General features: G+C 34.6%; 1 protein-coding gene and 1 pseudogene across 1 annotated transcript; one reads left to right on the top strand and one right to left on the bottom strand.

The window, feature by feature from the left end:
• The first annotated feature begins 6,870 nt into the window (after positions 1-6,870).
• On the top strand, positions 6,871-9,942 carry LOC110939907 (mitogen-activated protein kinase 3). Its single transcript, XM_022181483.2, has 6 exons — positions 6,871-7,267; positions 7,387-7,516; positions 8,071-8,208; positions 8,291-8,623; positions 9,225-9,408; positions 9,501-9,942. The coding sequence occupies exons 1-6, from the start codon at positions 7,113-7,115 to the stop codon at positions 9,668-9,670; spliced, it is 1,110 nt and encodes a 369-aa protein (XP_022037175.1). The 5' UTR covers positions 6,871-7,112; the 3' UTR covers positions 9,671-9,942.
• A 39-nt stretch (positions 9,943-9,981) lies between these two features.
• LOC110939908 lies at positions 9,982-12,442 on the bottom strand (annotated as a pseudogene).
• Positions 12,443-14,890: the final 2,448 nt, after the last annotated feature.

Raw genomic sequence — 14,890 nt, 5'->3', positions numbered from 1 at the left:
TGCATGTTTGTGTATCATGTTATGACATCCCCCCATTTTCATATTGTTTTATTATACTAAAACCAATATGTATTAAATTGTTTTAATACGATATAATATTAAAAGTAGATTCCAGTATTAGTTGGATTTACACCATCCATGAGCATCGTTTGTGTTATATATGGTGACTTAGGCCATCCGTAGTCATAAAGCCCCTTGTGGGGCGTTATGCGACACGTGTCGTGCCACGTCACACGGGGGCTTTATGGGGCGTTATATCACTAGAGCCCGTAGTCATAAAGCCCCTACCCATCATTACCTAAATATTAATTTTCAATTTTATTAATTAATTATAAAAACCTTAACTGAATTTGATTGGTCCATTTTTGAAAAGAAGCATCCATAGCGGCGCCATATCCATAGCGCTGCATCCTTTTTTTTTGTTCATAGCGCCGGTGGGGGCGGTGTGGGCGGCGCCATAGCGGCGCTATGGCCCTTGGCCGCGCCCCACTACGCAAGACCTTATAGTAATTTACTACATAATATCTCAAGGATTAAGATGTGATATATGCGGTGACATATGGTATTTTTACTAGTTTCGATATATAACATTTGGAAATTGGTAATACTTAAGCGCTACCTACATACATTATGTGTAAAACCAAATATCATATAATACTTAATATTAAAAGTAGTTTCCACGTATACGTCATAATCATGACTCATTTTTCAAAGAATGGATTGATTTAGGTTACCTCAAATTAGTCAACCGTCAACCCACACAACAATTATAGAATTTGTTAACTTTAAAAAGGTCCAAATGGATTTACACCACCCATGAATATCGTTTGTGTTACGTACGATGACATATAGTTTTTTTACAAGTTTCGATATATAATTTTTGAAAATTGGTAATACTTAAAAGTTACCTACATATATTATATGTAAAAATGAATACCAAATAGTATATAATACTAAAAGTAGTGTCTAGTATCAGGTTTAGGTAGCAATCATGACTCATTCTTCAAAAAATGGATTGATTTAGATCACTTCAAATTAGTCAACGGTCAATCCAGACAACTATTATAGAATTTGTTAACTTAAAAAACGTCTAAATGGATTTGCACCACCCATGAACATTGTTTGTGTTATATACGGTGACATATAGTATTTTTATGAGTTTCTATATGTAACATTTGGAAATTGGTAATACTTACGAGTTACCTACATATATTATACGTAAAAACGAATATCAAATACTATATAGTATTAAAAGTAGTTTCTAGTATCATGTATATGTGGCAATCATGACTCATTCTTCAAAGAATTGATTGATTTAGGTCACTTCAAATTAGTCGATGAGTCAATTTAGGTATACTAGGATTAGTCAACGAGCCAAACAAGATATTATTATAAAATTTATTAACTTTAAAAAGGTCCAAATAATTTGCACCACCCATGAATATCGTTTGTATTATATGCGGTGACATATAGTATTTTTACTAGTTTCTATATATAAACTTTGGAAATTGGTAATACTTAAGAGTTACCTACATATCATCATCATCATCATCATACTCAGTATATCCCACCAATAGCAAAGCTAAGGTAAGGTTTGAGGAGGGTGAGATGTAGACAGTCTAACCTCTACCACGTAGAAATAGAAAGATTGCTTCCAATGAGACCCCCGACTCGATAGTAGTTTTGCATCAAGCCTTGGACATAAGGCACATAACACTCAGCAATTGAGACAAACTCCTATTAGTGCATGTACCCCCTTGTCTTTCGGCTATCAACGCCACCACATGATGCATGATTACCCATCCCCCTCTTTTAACGTAATTTTCACGAAATTAGTAAAATAACGTTAAAATTAGTGCACTATCACTTTTGCCCCCCAAGCGCCCACACATATATACATTGTATGAGCATACCGCAAACGAGGCGTCAAGAGTTACCTACATATATTATACATAAAAAATGTCATATGATATATAATATTAAAAGTAGTTTTCTTTGTCACTTATATGTAACAATCATGATTCATTCTTTAAAAAATGATTGATTTAGGTCACCTCAAATTAGTCAACGAATCAATTTGGGTATACTAGAATTAGTCAATGGGTCAAACCAGACAACACTTATAAATTTTGTTAACTTTAAAAAGGTTAAAAGGCATTTGCACCACCCATGAACATGGTTTGTGTTATATGCAGTGGCGGATCTTGCCTGTTGAACGTGCCAGGGCCGAAAGATACAGGCACTAAAAAAAGCCTGGGCAAGCCCGGGCCAAACATAGTAGATATAAAAAATTTCGATCGAAATGCGGAAAATTAGCACTATGGCCGAAAAACTTGCCCGGACCGTGGCCCTGCCAGAGCTCTTCTAAGATCCGCCCATGGTTATATGCAATGACGTATAGTATTTTACTACATAATATCTCATGGTTTCACATGTGTTATATACGACCACATATAGTATTTTTACTACTTTCGATATATAAGTTTTGGAAATTGCTAATACCTAAGAGTTACCTACCTATATTATATCAAACACTATATATTATAAGTAGTTTTAGTATCACGTACACATATAGGTGGCAATCACGACTCACTCTTCACAGAATCGATTGATTTAGATCACCTCAAATTAGTGAACAAGTCAATCTTTATATACTAGAATTAGTCAACGGGTCAAACCAGGCAACTATTATAAAATTTGTTAAGGATTTGCACCACTCAGGCACTCATGAATATCGTTTGTGTCATATGCAGTGACAAATAATATTTTACTACGTAATAGCTCACATGTGTTATATGTGGTGACATATAATATTTTTACTAGTTTTGATATATAATGTTTGGAAATACCTAAATGTATTATACGTATAAACGAGTATCAAATACTATATAATATTAAAAGTGGTTTCCAGTATCACGTATAGGTGGAAATCGAAACTCATTATTCAAAGAATTGAATAACTTAGGTGGAAATCGAAACTCATTTACAGCTTGCTGGCCCGTCGTTCTATAATCATAGAATTTTCGCCGTTCAAAAAAAAGGTATACTAGAATTAGTCAATGGGTCAAAATAGCCATTATTACAAACATCGTCTGTGACTATAGTGATGTTGTCATTGCTACTCCTTTAGTGATATCTTCATCAATCACATATGACAGATCACCTAAGCTATGAACATAAGAAAATTAGCAATATTGTAGACTTAATATTTTGTCCATAATCCTCTTTATACTGAGAATATATTTTCGTTACACACATACTGTGTCCACAGACATCAACGCTACCACCCAAAAACCACCTCGTAGTTACCTCTTTTGGTGCCACCTTCACTTTAAAACAATATAGGCGGTGCACATATTTTGATACTTTTCCTAAAAGGACATATTTCAAACCGTTTCTATATTGTCCATAAGCTATTTTGACGCGAATTAAAGTGTCATTTTAATTGGCATGTTTTGACCCGGATTTGTTTTGCTCAATGCTGCTAGCAAAGTCGTTTTGAACCAAACATATATTGACTTGTCACTCAAACCTGCCTGACCCACTAAATTTGTCGAATTAAACTACTGTAACATAACTCCGATAGTTGTTTAAATGACAACCAAAACTGATACAAATAACCCGTTGATGTGGCCTAACGGATCATTTGGTAACATTATCAATATGACATAACTGGTCCTCGACAATTACTTTTTTTTTTTGAACGACAAATTTGGATCACTGACGGACTACTGGAGTATCATCGTGCCACCAGCGGAACCACCCGATCATATCCATCTCCAATAGGCATAATGCCTATACACCAATTCAGGAGGAAACCCAATAAATATGGGAAAACCCCCTTTGTGGGAATCGAACCCAGGACCTATTGGTCCCAAAGCTTTATCCCACCCCCAAGATGCCACTAGGCTATAAAGCCATGGGCAATTATGATTTCCCTTTAGGTATCATTAATAGGTGTACCTAGAGTTTTTATAACGGATCACTATTCATGATCATTATTCATATTGATTAGTTCAAGGGGCAATTATGATTTCCCTTTAGGTATCATTAATAGGTGTACCTAGAGTTTTTATAACGGATCACTATTCATGATCATTATTCATATTGATTAGTTCAAGGGGCAATTATGATTTCCCTTTAGGTACCATTAATAGAGAATACAAAGAGTTTTTATAACGGAGCACTATTCATGATCATTATTCATTGATCTTTACTGTGAAAAGTCAGGTACCTTATTTCCTCGAACAGTAACAGTTCGAGAGGTGTTGGATTAAACTTCGATACGAAATTATTCGTTTATAAACAGAGGAAACTAAACATTTGTATCGGATACCTTTTACGTTCATGATATGTTTGCGGATCTGATAACAAAGGTTTGCCACCCAAAGTCTTTTAAGAGCTCATAATAAAAACGAGTTTTTACTAAAGGCCTTACATAATAACTCATCGTACCTATAAATGATTAGTTATTAAATTTTCTCAATTATTTAAATTTGTTTGTCTATAAATACATATATGTACACCTAATGATGTATAGACAAGAATTATACAAATCAATTAAAGGGCTTACCTCAGTATTTTGGTCTTAAATTTACGTATGTTTTGATTTGGGGTTGTAACATGATTAATGGGGGTCTTGAGTTGACAATAACTCAATGACTGTATTTTTCTGTTACAGTTTCAATTTGAATCATTGATTAATGTTTTAAGTTGTTATCACAAATGATCACTCGGCCAAGTGGGAGAATGTTAGAAATAACTCGTTGATGTGGCCTGATGGGTCATTTGGTAACATTAACAATATGACATAACTAGTTCCTGACAATTACTTGATAGTAATTGTAAATATTGATTAGTTCAAGGGACAATTATGATGTCCTTTTAGATACCATTAATAGAGAATACATGTAGTTTTTATAACGAATTACTATTCATAATCATTTTCCTTTAGGCACTATTAATAAAGAATACATAGAGTTTTTATAACGAATCACTATTCATAATCATTTTCCTTTAGACACCATTAATAAAGAATACATAGAGTTTTTATAACGGATCACTATTTATGATCATTATTCAATGATCTTTATATATATTGAATATAAGTTATCAAAAACTTATAGAGAACACAACACAATAATCTCTCTGGTGTACTATAATAGGAATCATGGATTCATCATTCTTATCTCAGATCTCTAACCCAACAAGTAAGTTTTATTGATTTGATGTCTAATATCATATTTATGTTTGAATAGTCATGATTAGGTTCTACTATTTTGACACATGTTTATAGATATAATCAACAAAAACAATTATTTTTTTATTGGACAACATACAAATTTCACATTCACAAAAGCTTGAAAAAAATAAAACACTTTAAAATGTACATAACTCATATGTGAACATGTGATGGCTAAGCTACATTGACAGTAAAGTGGCGGCTTTGTTGGTGTATTGATTGAGAGCCACCTTCCCAATTGTTTATCTTCTCTTGCATAAAGTAAAGTCTATTATTAGCGAGTCATAATCAATTAAATATTTAAATTCAAATTTAATTTTCTTTTTTATTAAAAGGAAGTCTTACGGAAACTTCAATCTTTTATAAAAAAAATCATTTTCTTTTTCTTTCAACAATGACTCATTTTCTAACCTAGTCTATCCACATGTATTATTTATTATCATATAGTGAGACATAATCAATTAAATCAAAATTTAATTTTCTCTCTATTAAAAAAGTCTTACGGAAACTTCAATCTTTTATAAAAAAAATCATTTTCCTTTTTCTTTCAACAATGACTTTTTTTTTCTAACCTAATCTATTCATATGTTTGTATTCTCAAGTAATATATGATGCAAAATATAATATCTATATTCTTTAAACCTACACATCGTTATAAATTCACATGCAAATGTATGGAAAGCTAAAAGTTACGATTTCTTTTTTTTTTTTTAATAACTTTCAAAAATTTAAATGAAATAACTACCACCTTTAGATTTCTTAACATTTTTTTGAATCTCTAACCTTCAAACCATTTGCTCACCTTAACATGTTCATAAGCTTATTTGAAAGTTCAAACAAATCATAAACATGCTAAGACGAACAAAACGACATTTGGCTAACATGAAAGGTTCACCTATAGACTCTTTTATTATATAGAATAAAATAAAAATTGAAAAATAGATTCACAACATGTGAACCCTTCAAATTTAACCAAATGTTCTTTTTGTTCATCTTAACATGTTCGTCTATCTAAGCTGAATTCAAACATGTTAATATGATGTGAACTTGTGATAATCATTAAGAGAAAAACTTTTACCAATGATCTCTTGGCCTAGTGGTTAAGGGGGATGTAGGAAGCTTTGCTTCTTTTAGAGGTCCTGGATTCAAATCCAGACAAGGGGTGATTTTAATACTAACTTGGTGATACTAACATACTAATCCGGTTAGCGATATCCTAATCTAATGCCGTTCAAAAAAAAAAAAAAAAAACTTGAGTTAATTACTGTTTTCGTCCCTGTGGTTTGTAAAAAATCACTATTTCAGTCCATTAGTTTAAGAATTGCGATTTCAGTCCATGTGGTTTCAATTTCGCAACCATTTCAGTCCCCGCACTTAACAAAATAAATGGAGTGAAATGGTTACAAAAGTGAAAACACAAGGACTGAAATAGTTACGAAAGTGAAACCACAGGGGCTGAAATCGCAATTTTTAAACTAATGGACTGAAATATTAACCATTAACAAACCACGACAGAGACGAAAACAGTAATCAACTCAAAAAACTTTATTATTTGTACTGTTTTAATGTATCGTACAGTTAGACATGTGTGTCACTTTATTTGTCCTGTTTTAATGTATCCTACATTTAGAGATGTGTGAATCAAAAAAATATACATAAAGATAAGTGGTGGAATCTAGTAACGACAAAAACGACATAAAAAATAAAAAATAAATAAATATATTGTAATCCTCTCTCTAAACGCGTAATGGTTTGTCTGGGCATCTTCTTCTTCAGTTCTTTCTTCTTGAACTCCATAACATACATACATATATACATATAGCCAGAGCTAGCTGCAGTAACCGAAAACTAACAACCAACAGTTGTGCAAATGGCAGACAATAGCGGCGGTCACGACTTTCCGGCAGTGGCTACTCACGGTGGTCAGTTCATCCGGTACAACATATTTGGTAATGAATTTGAGATCACCAACAAGTACCGTCCTCCGATCATGCCGATTGGTCGTGGCGCTTATGGGATCGTCTGGTATGTGTTGTACATGATTATCTGGTCGTTGACTTTTTTGTTTTTTTGTTTTCAAGTGCTATGAATATTGATTTTGAATATGTTGATTAAGTTTAGTTTGTGTTTGTGATTGTGATCAGTTCGATGCTGAACGCTGAGACGAATGAGATGGTTGCTGTTAAGAAGATTGCGAATGCTTTCGACAATTATATGGATGCAAAGCGGACGCTTCGCGAGATTAAGCTTCTTCGACATTTGGATCATGAGAATGTTAGTTTTGTTTCGTTTTGATGTGAACATATGTTTTGTTTTGTAGATCATCTGTTTGGCAACATCTGAATGGTTAAGTGCTAACCAGTAAGAGGTCTGAACCATTAAGAGCCTGTATAATCCTTAACCGTTCGGAGGCAAATGTCTGACCAATTCAGATCAGAGGTTTTAACCATTCAGACTCTGTATAAATCTTAACCATTCAAAGGCAAATGTCTGAACCATTCAGACATCTACCCGTGAAACAAACAGTCTGAACCATTAAGTGCTGAACCAGTAAGAGGTCTGAATCATTAAAAGCCTCATTAAGAGGTAAACAAACAGCCCCTTTGTCTGATTCACTTAAAAGACGTCTGTTAATGGTTCATGGTACCTCTTAATCGGTCAGGCCTCTTAACGGGTCAGCACAAGGTTCTAATGCCAAATTGATGCAGTTTTGTTAAGAAAACTCGCTATGTTTTCGTCGGTCAATTACGATTTAATGGTTTGTTAAACACTCTTGGTTGATAGTATGAACTATCTTATATTGATTATGGTGTTAAATCATGATTCAGATCATATCTATAAAAGATATAATCCCACCGCCTGTTCGAAGAGAGTTCACTGATGTCTACATCACTACCGAGCTTATGGATACCGATCTTCACCAAATTATTCGGTCCAACCAGAACTTATCAGAAGAACATTGTCAGGTATCATCATTTTGAATTGATAACTCAGATTTGATCCACCAAATTATAACTGACTGACTGTTGTTTTCTGCAATGCTTGTAGTACTTCTTGTATCAACTCCTACGCGGCTTGAAGTACATTCACTCTGCGAACGTCATTCACAGAGACCTCAAGCCTAGTAATCTGCTGCTGAATGCGAATTGCGATCTGAAGATTTGTGATTTCGGGCTTGCTAGAACAAGTGCGGAGAATGACTTCATGACTGAATATGTTGTCACCAGATGGTATAGGGCTCCTGAGTTGCTACTTAACTCTTCTGATTACACCGCTGCTATCGACGTGTGGTCGGTTGGTTGCATTTTCATGGAACTCATGAACAAGAAGCCTTTGTTTCCTGGTAAAGATCATGTGCATCAAATGCGCATATTAACCGAGGTAATGTTTCTAATCTTAAGTGGGCGGACCCATAGTTGTTAATGGCGAATAATAGCGACAAATAGCGATAAGATACCTATATGCTACATAGCGAATAGCGATAAATAGCGGGTGACTATTTTATAAATAGCGATACACTAGAAAAAGAATTTTCATAAATTTTATATGTATATTATATCAAAATACCCTGTATATATGCTATTTTACATGTGTATTTAACAAAAACCTAAAATCCACCTATTTTATAGCTATATTTAATTGCTATTTATATTTAAAAAAAAATAAATAAATAAAGTGTCGCTATTCATCGCTACAACTCAAATAGCGACACTGGACCTATACGCTACATAGCGCGCTATAGCGATCGCTACGATCGCTATTGACAACTATGGGCGGACCCAAGCTTTGGCTTGGGTGGGCGGGCGCCCCCCTTGAAAAAAAAAATTAGTGTATTTTCGAGGTAAAAATCCCGACTGCACCCCTTGAAAATTTGTTTGAACTCTTCGTTCGCACCCCAGAAAATAACTCCTGGGTCCGCCTAACTTACAAATCAACATTGGTTTCGTTTAGATTTTTGTTCTAATGCCAAATTTGTTTTCAGCTTCTGGGTACACCAACCGAATCTGATCTTCGGTTTATTAGAAATGAAGATGCACGGAGGTATCTTGCGCAGCTTCCTCAACATCCTCGACAGTCATTATCAACGGTTTTCCCACACGTTCATCCATTAGCCATTGATTTAGTTGACAAAATGTTAACGCTGGATCCAACTAGACGAATCACAGGTACCACCATATATATTTTACTTTCTTATATTTGAACAAAAAAAAAAAAAAACAAGAAAATTGAACCAACAAGATTCATGTCATGGTTACAGTTGAAGATGCATTAGATCACCCTTATCTTGCAAGACTACACGATGTAGCCGATGAGCCAATATGTGCGGATCCTTTCTCGTTTGAATTTGAGCAACAAGTTCTGCGAGAAGAACAAATTAAAGACTTGATTTATGAAGAGGCGTTAGCACACAACCCGGGATTTGCTTAGAAGAAAACACTTGGGCATCTCATGGTATTAATCTATCGATTATCATCATCATCATCATGTGTTTGTTCTCCGGTTTTTAATTTGTGGTTTTATTGCTATTTGGTTTACGGGTGGTGTTCAGTTTTCGGTTTCCTTTTGGTACCTTGTGATTTCTGCTGTTGAGATTGTAAACTAGATTTTTAGAATGATGTTCTGTAATCTGTAGTCAACTGTATAACTACTTGAGATCTATTTATGTATTTTGTTGCATAACATGTTCTTATGAGCAGAAATCCAGTTTGTAGTTTTGTACAAACACAAAATTCGACATATTATCGTTCATATTCAAACTGAACATCCACATGCAAATATTTTCGAATTAGACTAACGATTGATGTTGCAGTGGCGGACCCAGAAATTTTTCCATGGGGGTGCGGAACATTTTTAAAAATTTAGGCCCCTAGGTATATAAGTAAAAAATCAGTTCGTATCGGGTCGGGTCGGGTTGGGTCATGTAAAATAAACGAACATCAAACTAAATTTATATAATCATCAAAAACATGTCAAACCTTGTTACAAGCATAATTAAAACGTCGACGCCCTACGGGTTTTCATTTTTTGAAATCTATCCAAAATATCACCTAAAGGTTTTGGGCTTTAATTATTTTATTATAGTTTGAAATATTGTTGGGTTTGGTTAATGGGCTAAGACTTAGTGGGCTAGCTAGTTAGGAATTATAAGCGGGTAAAGGTATGGGTATTTGGGTTTAGTTAGGTATTAAAAGTTATATAATTTAGGTAGTAAGTTTTTTTTTTTAAAACAGAAGAGTTTACTAAAAAAAATTAAAATATAAATTGATAACATTTTTTACCTAAGGGGTGCGGACGAAAAATTTCAAGGGTGCGGTCGAAAAATTCCAAAGGGTGCAGACGAAAAATTCCAAGGGGTGCGGACGGGATTTTCGACGAAATTTAGCACTAAATTTTTTTTCCCCGGGGTGCGTCCGCCCACCTTCGGTTGGGCTTAGGTCCGCCCTTGTGATGTTGTAAAACTAGACAAAACCTGACACTCTTCGTTCAGTAGTGTTATATATGTAGTTTTCGTATAGAAATTTTTGGGTATATACGTTTTCGACCCCCCGATTCTATATAAATCTATATAAATTTTTGGGTATACACGTTTTCGATTCCCCCCCCCCCCCCCCGGTCATTTGGGTCAAGCTTCGCCACTGTACTGAAGTAACCCCTCTTTTAGATCGTAACACAGAGACAGATGTGTCAACTGTGGAAAACACATGGAAATGGTCTGCATATCGACGATTTCATCTTCATCGTCAAACACAACGCCCCAAAGCCGAAGCCCTTTTAACCTCGATGCCTTTGAAATCATATGATGAAACTTGGTCCACATGATTGAGAAGTTACTAACATCCACCACTTCAAGATTTTCTGTGTTTTCACTGATGTCAAGATGAATAACGCTGACATCGTCGATCTTTAAAAGCTTTAACGTCCCTTTACCAACGAGCTCGAAAACCTCAAGCGTACAGTCTTCGAGTTGTAGCTTCTCGAGGCTATCCGCCTCGAGAATAAATCTTTCTAACCTTACGCCTTCAACAGATAGATCTTTTAAAGACTGGCTGTTTAACTCCATTGATGCTTGCGCATCTGACATGCGATGTCAAGGCGTAAAAGCGTTAAAACCTCGATTTTCGGGCAGACGGCTAGTAGGTAACTCAAATCGAGAGCGGAAATGCTGCAATGACTTAACGAAAGAGATTCCAAACATGGGAAACGTTGATAACTTGGCTCGATTCCACTTATGGTGTTATGTGATAAACTCTTAATACTTGGAGTTTTCGCCTACCACATTTTTCTATAATGTTAATAGCAGGTGATGTTCTTACATTATAATGCAACTATCTCAAACTTTCGCGAGTGTACATGAGCCATGCGATCACCGGGGCTGCTGTGAATTCATCCACATTATCCATGAATCCATGATGATTGAAAGACACTGGAGGCCCCTGGTTTGAAAGATTGTCCGAGTGATGAGAATCTCGAGCCTGCTTGTTGTGAGCTCATGATAAACAGGCCAGTCGTTTGAGTTGAAGGAGAGTGTATGCAGGTGAACCCGCCAAGCTTCATCCCATTTCAGGCAAGTAGCCGATGCAATAACCATATCACGAGCAGCACCAAGACGAGATAAGATGTTACCGATGACTTCAACAGGAAGATACTCCATCTTTAATCAAATCAAGAAAACACCAAAACATGATATTTGTTAAAAATAAAATTGTTCCATACTATGCTTGATTCACATTGTTTATATCATATTGAAGTAATTTCAGTTTGCATATAGACTGACTTAATAAAAGACAGTGTTTGGATAGATGTTTAGTGCCTACGCGATGAGGTGGGGAACACAACGCTTAGGCTGGTGATTTTAAGGGTGTGCACAGGGCGGTTCGATTCAGTTTTGAGCCATATCCATAACCAAAAATTTTGGTTTGTTCAGGTTTTAAACTGGTCTATGAACCAACGAAAAATTAAAACTACACAAGCCAAAGGGACCAACGGCGCAGCTAAACAAAGCCGCTAAGGAAGCTTTGTGGTGATACTCTTCTCTATTTAGAAGGGTTTTCTTTGGCAATGTTTCTTCAGGCAAGCGATGTGGGATAAAATGTGTTTGAAAGTTCTAGCTTTATAAACTCTAAGTCTCTAATATATAGATTAAGTAGAAGGACACAGGGTAGTCTCACCTTGATTTTAAGACGCTAAACTACCTTAAGTGGCTAAAAATCGTGGTAAAATTACATTTTTTTTGTCCCCAAAACTTCTATTTTAAGAATTAAGATAGTATAGATTATTGCAATCTAAAGTCCTAATAATTTATGGCCTTCTAGGGGGTAACCAAGTATTGAAATAAATGTAAAACTATTCAACTATGTCTTTTAACTCTAATCTTATTTATAAAATTAAAACCCCAAAATGAGAATAAATAATAAAGTTAAAAATAATAAATCCAGATTGCAAATCAAATACATATAGGATTTAAATACTATTCATAGAGAAATTGGCCTGTAATAATCCCTAGTAATCGTCATCGGCCATTGGCTGTCTCATTTTTGAATATTCCCTGGCCAGTCCAACATTTCACCTATTTTTCCACCACCGGTCCCGCATTAAAAAAAACTTAACAGAGTTTAAGTTTTTTTTTTTCCGAATTACAAACAAATGTTTTAGTACTTTTGATCAGAACGACGATACAAGTCGATTGATGTAAAACTTACCTCAAAACGGTGTTCCAAACGACTTAATTTTTGTTAATTGGAAGTTTAAACACCCGAATTGAAGCACCATTTCATCTTTGGAGCCCATTTTCGAGGAAAGTTTTACATCAATCGACTCGTATCTTCGTTCTAATCAAAAGCCCTAAAACATCTGTTTGTAGTGCGGAAAAAAACTTAACGTCCGTTAAGTTTTTTTAACAGAAAACCGGTGAAGGAAAAATAGGTGAAATGCTGGATTGGAAGGAGAATATTCAATAGTAGGACTGTCATGCTAATAGCCAAAAACATCTAATAGGAATTATTAGAGACCAATTTCCTTTGTAAAAAAGTCCTAAACAATGCAAACACGTTAAATGAAGTGCAATAATTTACCAGATGCATATTTTGGGCTGATTTCAACTTCAATTGAACCAGTAGAAAGAAAAGTCAAACGTACCAGAATGATGAAAATGAAATAATAATAATAATAATAATAATAATAATAATAATAATAATAATAATAATAATAATAATAATAATAATAATAATAAATAACATCATCATAATTATCATAATGATAATGATAATGATAATGAGAATAATAATGATAATAATAAAGAAATGAGTTGAAGAAAGATGGTGATGAGTTTGTTAGGGTGTAAGGGGTGCTCACCTAAGAGGTGAGTCCCCTCTCTTACGTCCAACCAATCCTCGTGTGCCACGTCAACTCCCCTCTTAAACTCCCCTAACACCCTAAATTGATGACGGCACTCCCCTCTTAGGTGAATTGGTTTTTTTTTTTTTAAAAAAAAGAAAAAAAAGAAACTTTTGATTGGTCAAGCTCTCCCTCTCTCCTCCCCCTCTCTTCGGCAGCTCCCCACCGGATTCACACCCTCTCTCTACCTCACCGCTATGTTGACGGTACCACCACTCTCGGTGGATCTACTCCCCGCATGGGGTTGCCGCTTACACCCCGAACAGCCTTAGAGGGAATGTTGTTGAAAAAAGTGTAGATCGAATCTAATTTGAGGGGGGGGGGGAAGAGAAAAACCTGTGAAAGTTGTCGTGTAGTTGGTGATGGGTGCGTGTACGAAGGGGCTGCACGTGACTTCAATAATGTCAATCATTTTGGTGACCTTCTCGTGTTCATGTTCTCCAAATATATTCGGTTTAATCACTTTTTTGAGATAAAATATCATAGCTTTCATCTAATTTCTTTTGATCTTAATCCCTATAATTTGAAGAAAAACTCTAAGAGCATTCACATCCATTCCATCAAATGTTGTGAGTGGAGTTTTTATAGTATAAAGAGTATAAAAAGTGGTTGTGAGTGGAGGAGAGAGAAAATGTTACTGTTCATCAGTATATTTGAAGGGACACTGTTCACCCCCTATAATTTTTTAATATATTTTGAAAGTGGTTGTGGGTGGAGGAGAGAGAAAAGGTAATGATAAAAGTATAAAAATATATTATTTAATTGAAAAGGAAAAAGAGAATGTATTGTTTTTTAGTGTAATTTAGGGTGAAAATTTAATGGAATGAATGTGAATGCTCTAATGTTTTCATTTAATATCAAACTCTATCTCTATCTCGTTTCCTGAATTTTTATTTTCTAATAAATTCTCATTCACTCTATTTAGATAGTGTTGTAAAAATCAGAATTAATCATCGATTAATCTATAATTGATAGCTTAGGCTATGCCCATTGATAACCTTCTCCAACCCAACTTTTTAATAAAAATTTAATTTTTCTCTTTTCCACCTACACAATCCATCGTACCTCAAGCTTCGACACACATTCACAACCCAACCTTTAAAACATTTTTGTTAAATATATATTTTTATGCTTATTATTTATTTACAATTAATATATGTATTAAAAATAATAACAGTTAATATTTTATTTGAAACCGATTTGTTTTAAAAGCAAAATAAATAACCGCAATATAAGAAATGTTAAAAAAAACAC

This window comes from Helianthus annuus, chromosome 5, assembly GCF_002127325.2.
Source record: "Helianthus annuus cultivar XRQ/B chromosome 5, HanXRQr2.0-SUNRISE, whole genome shotgun sequence".
Lineage (NCBI taxonomy): Eukaryota > Viridiplantae > Streptophyta > Magnoliopsida > Asterales > Asteraceae > Helianthus > Helianthus annuus.
The sequence above is the reverse complement of the archived record's forward strand: the minus strand, read 5'-3'. Positions and strand labels throughout refer to the sequence as shown.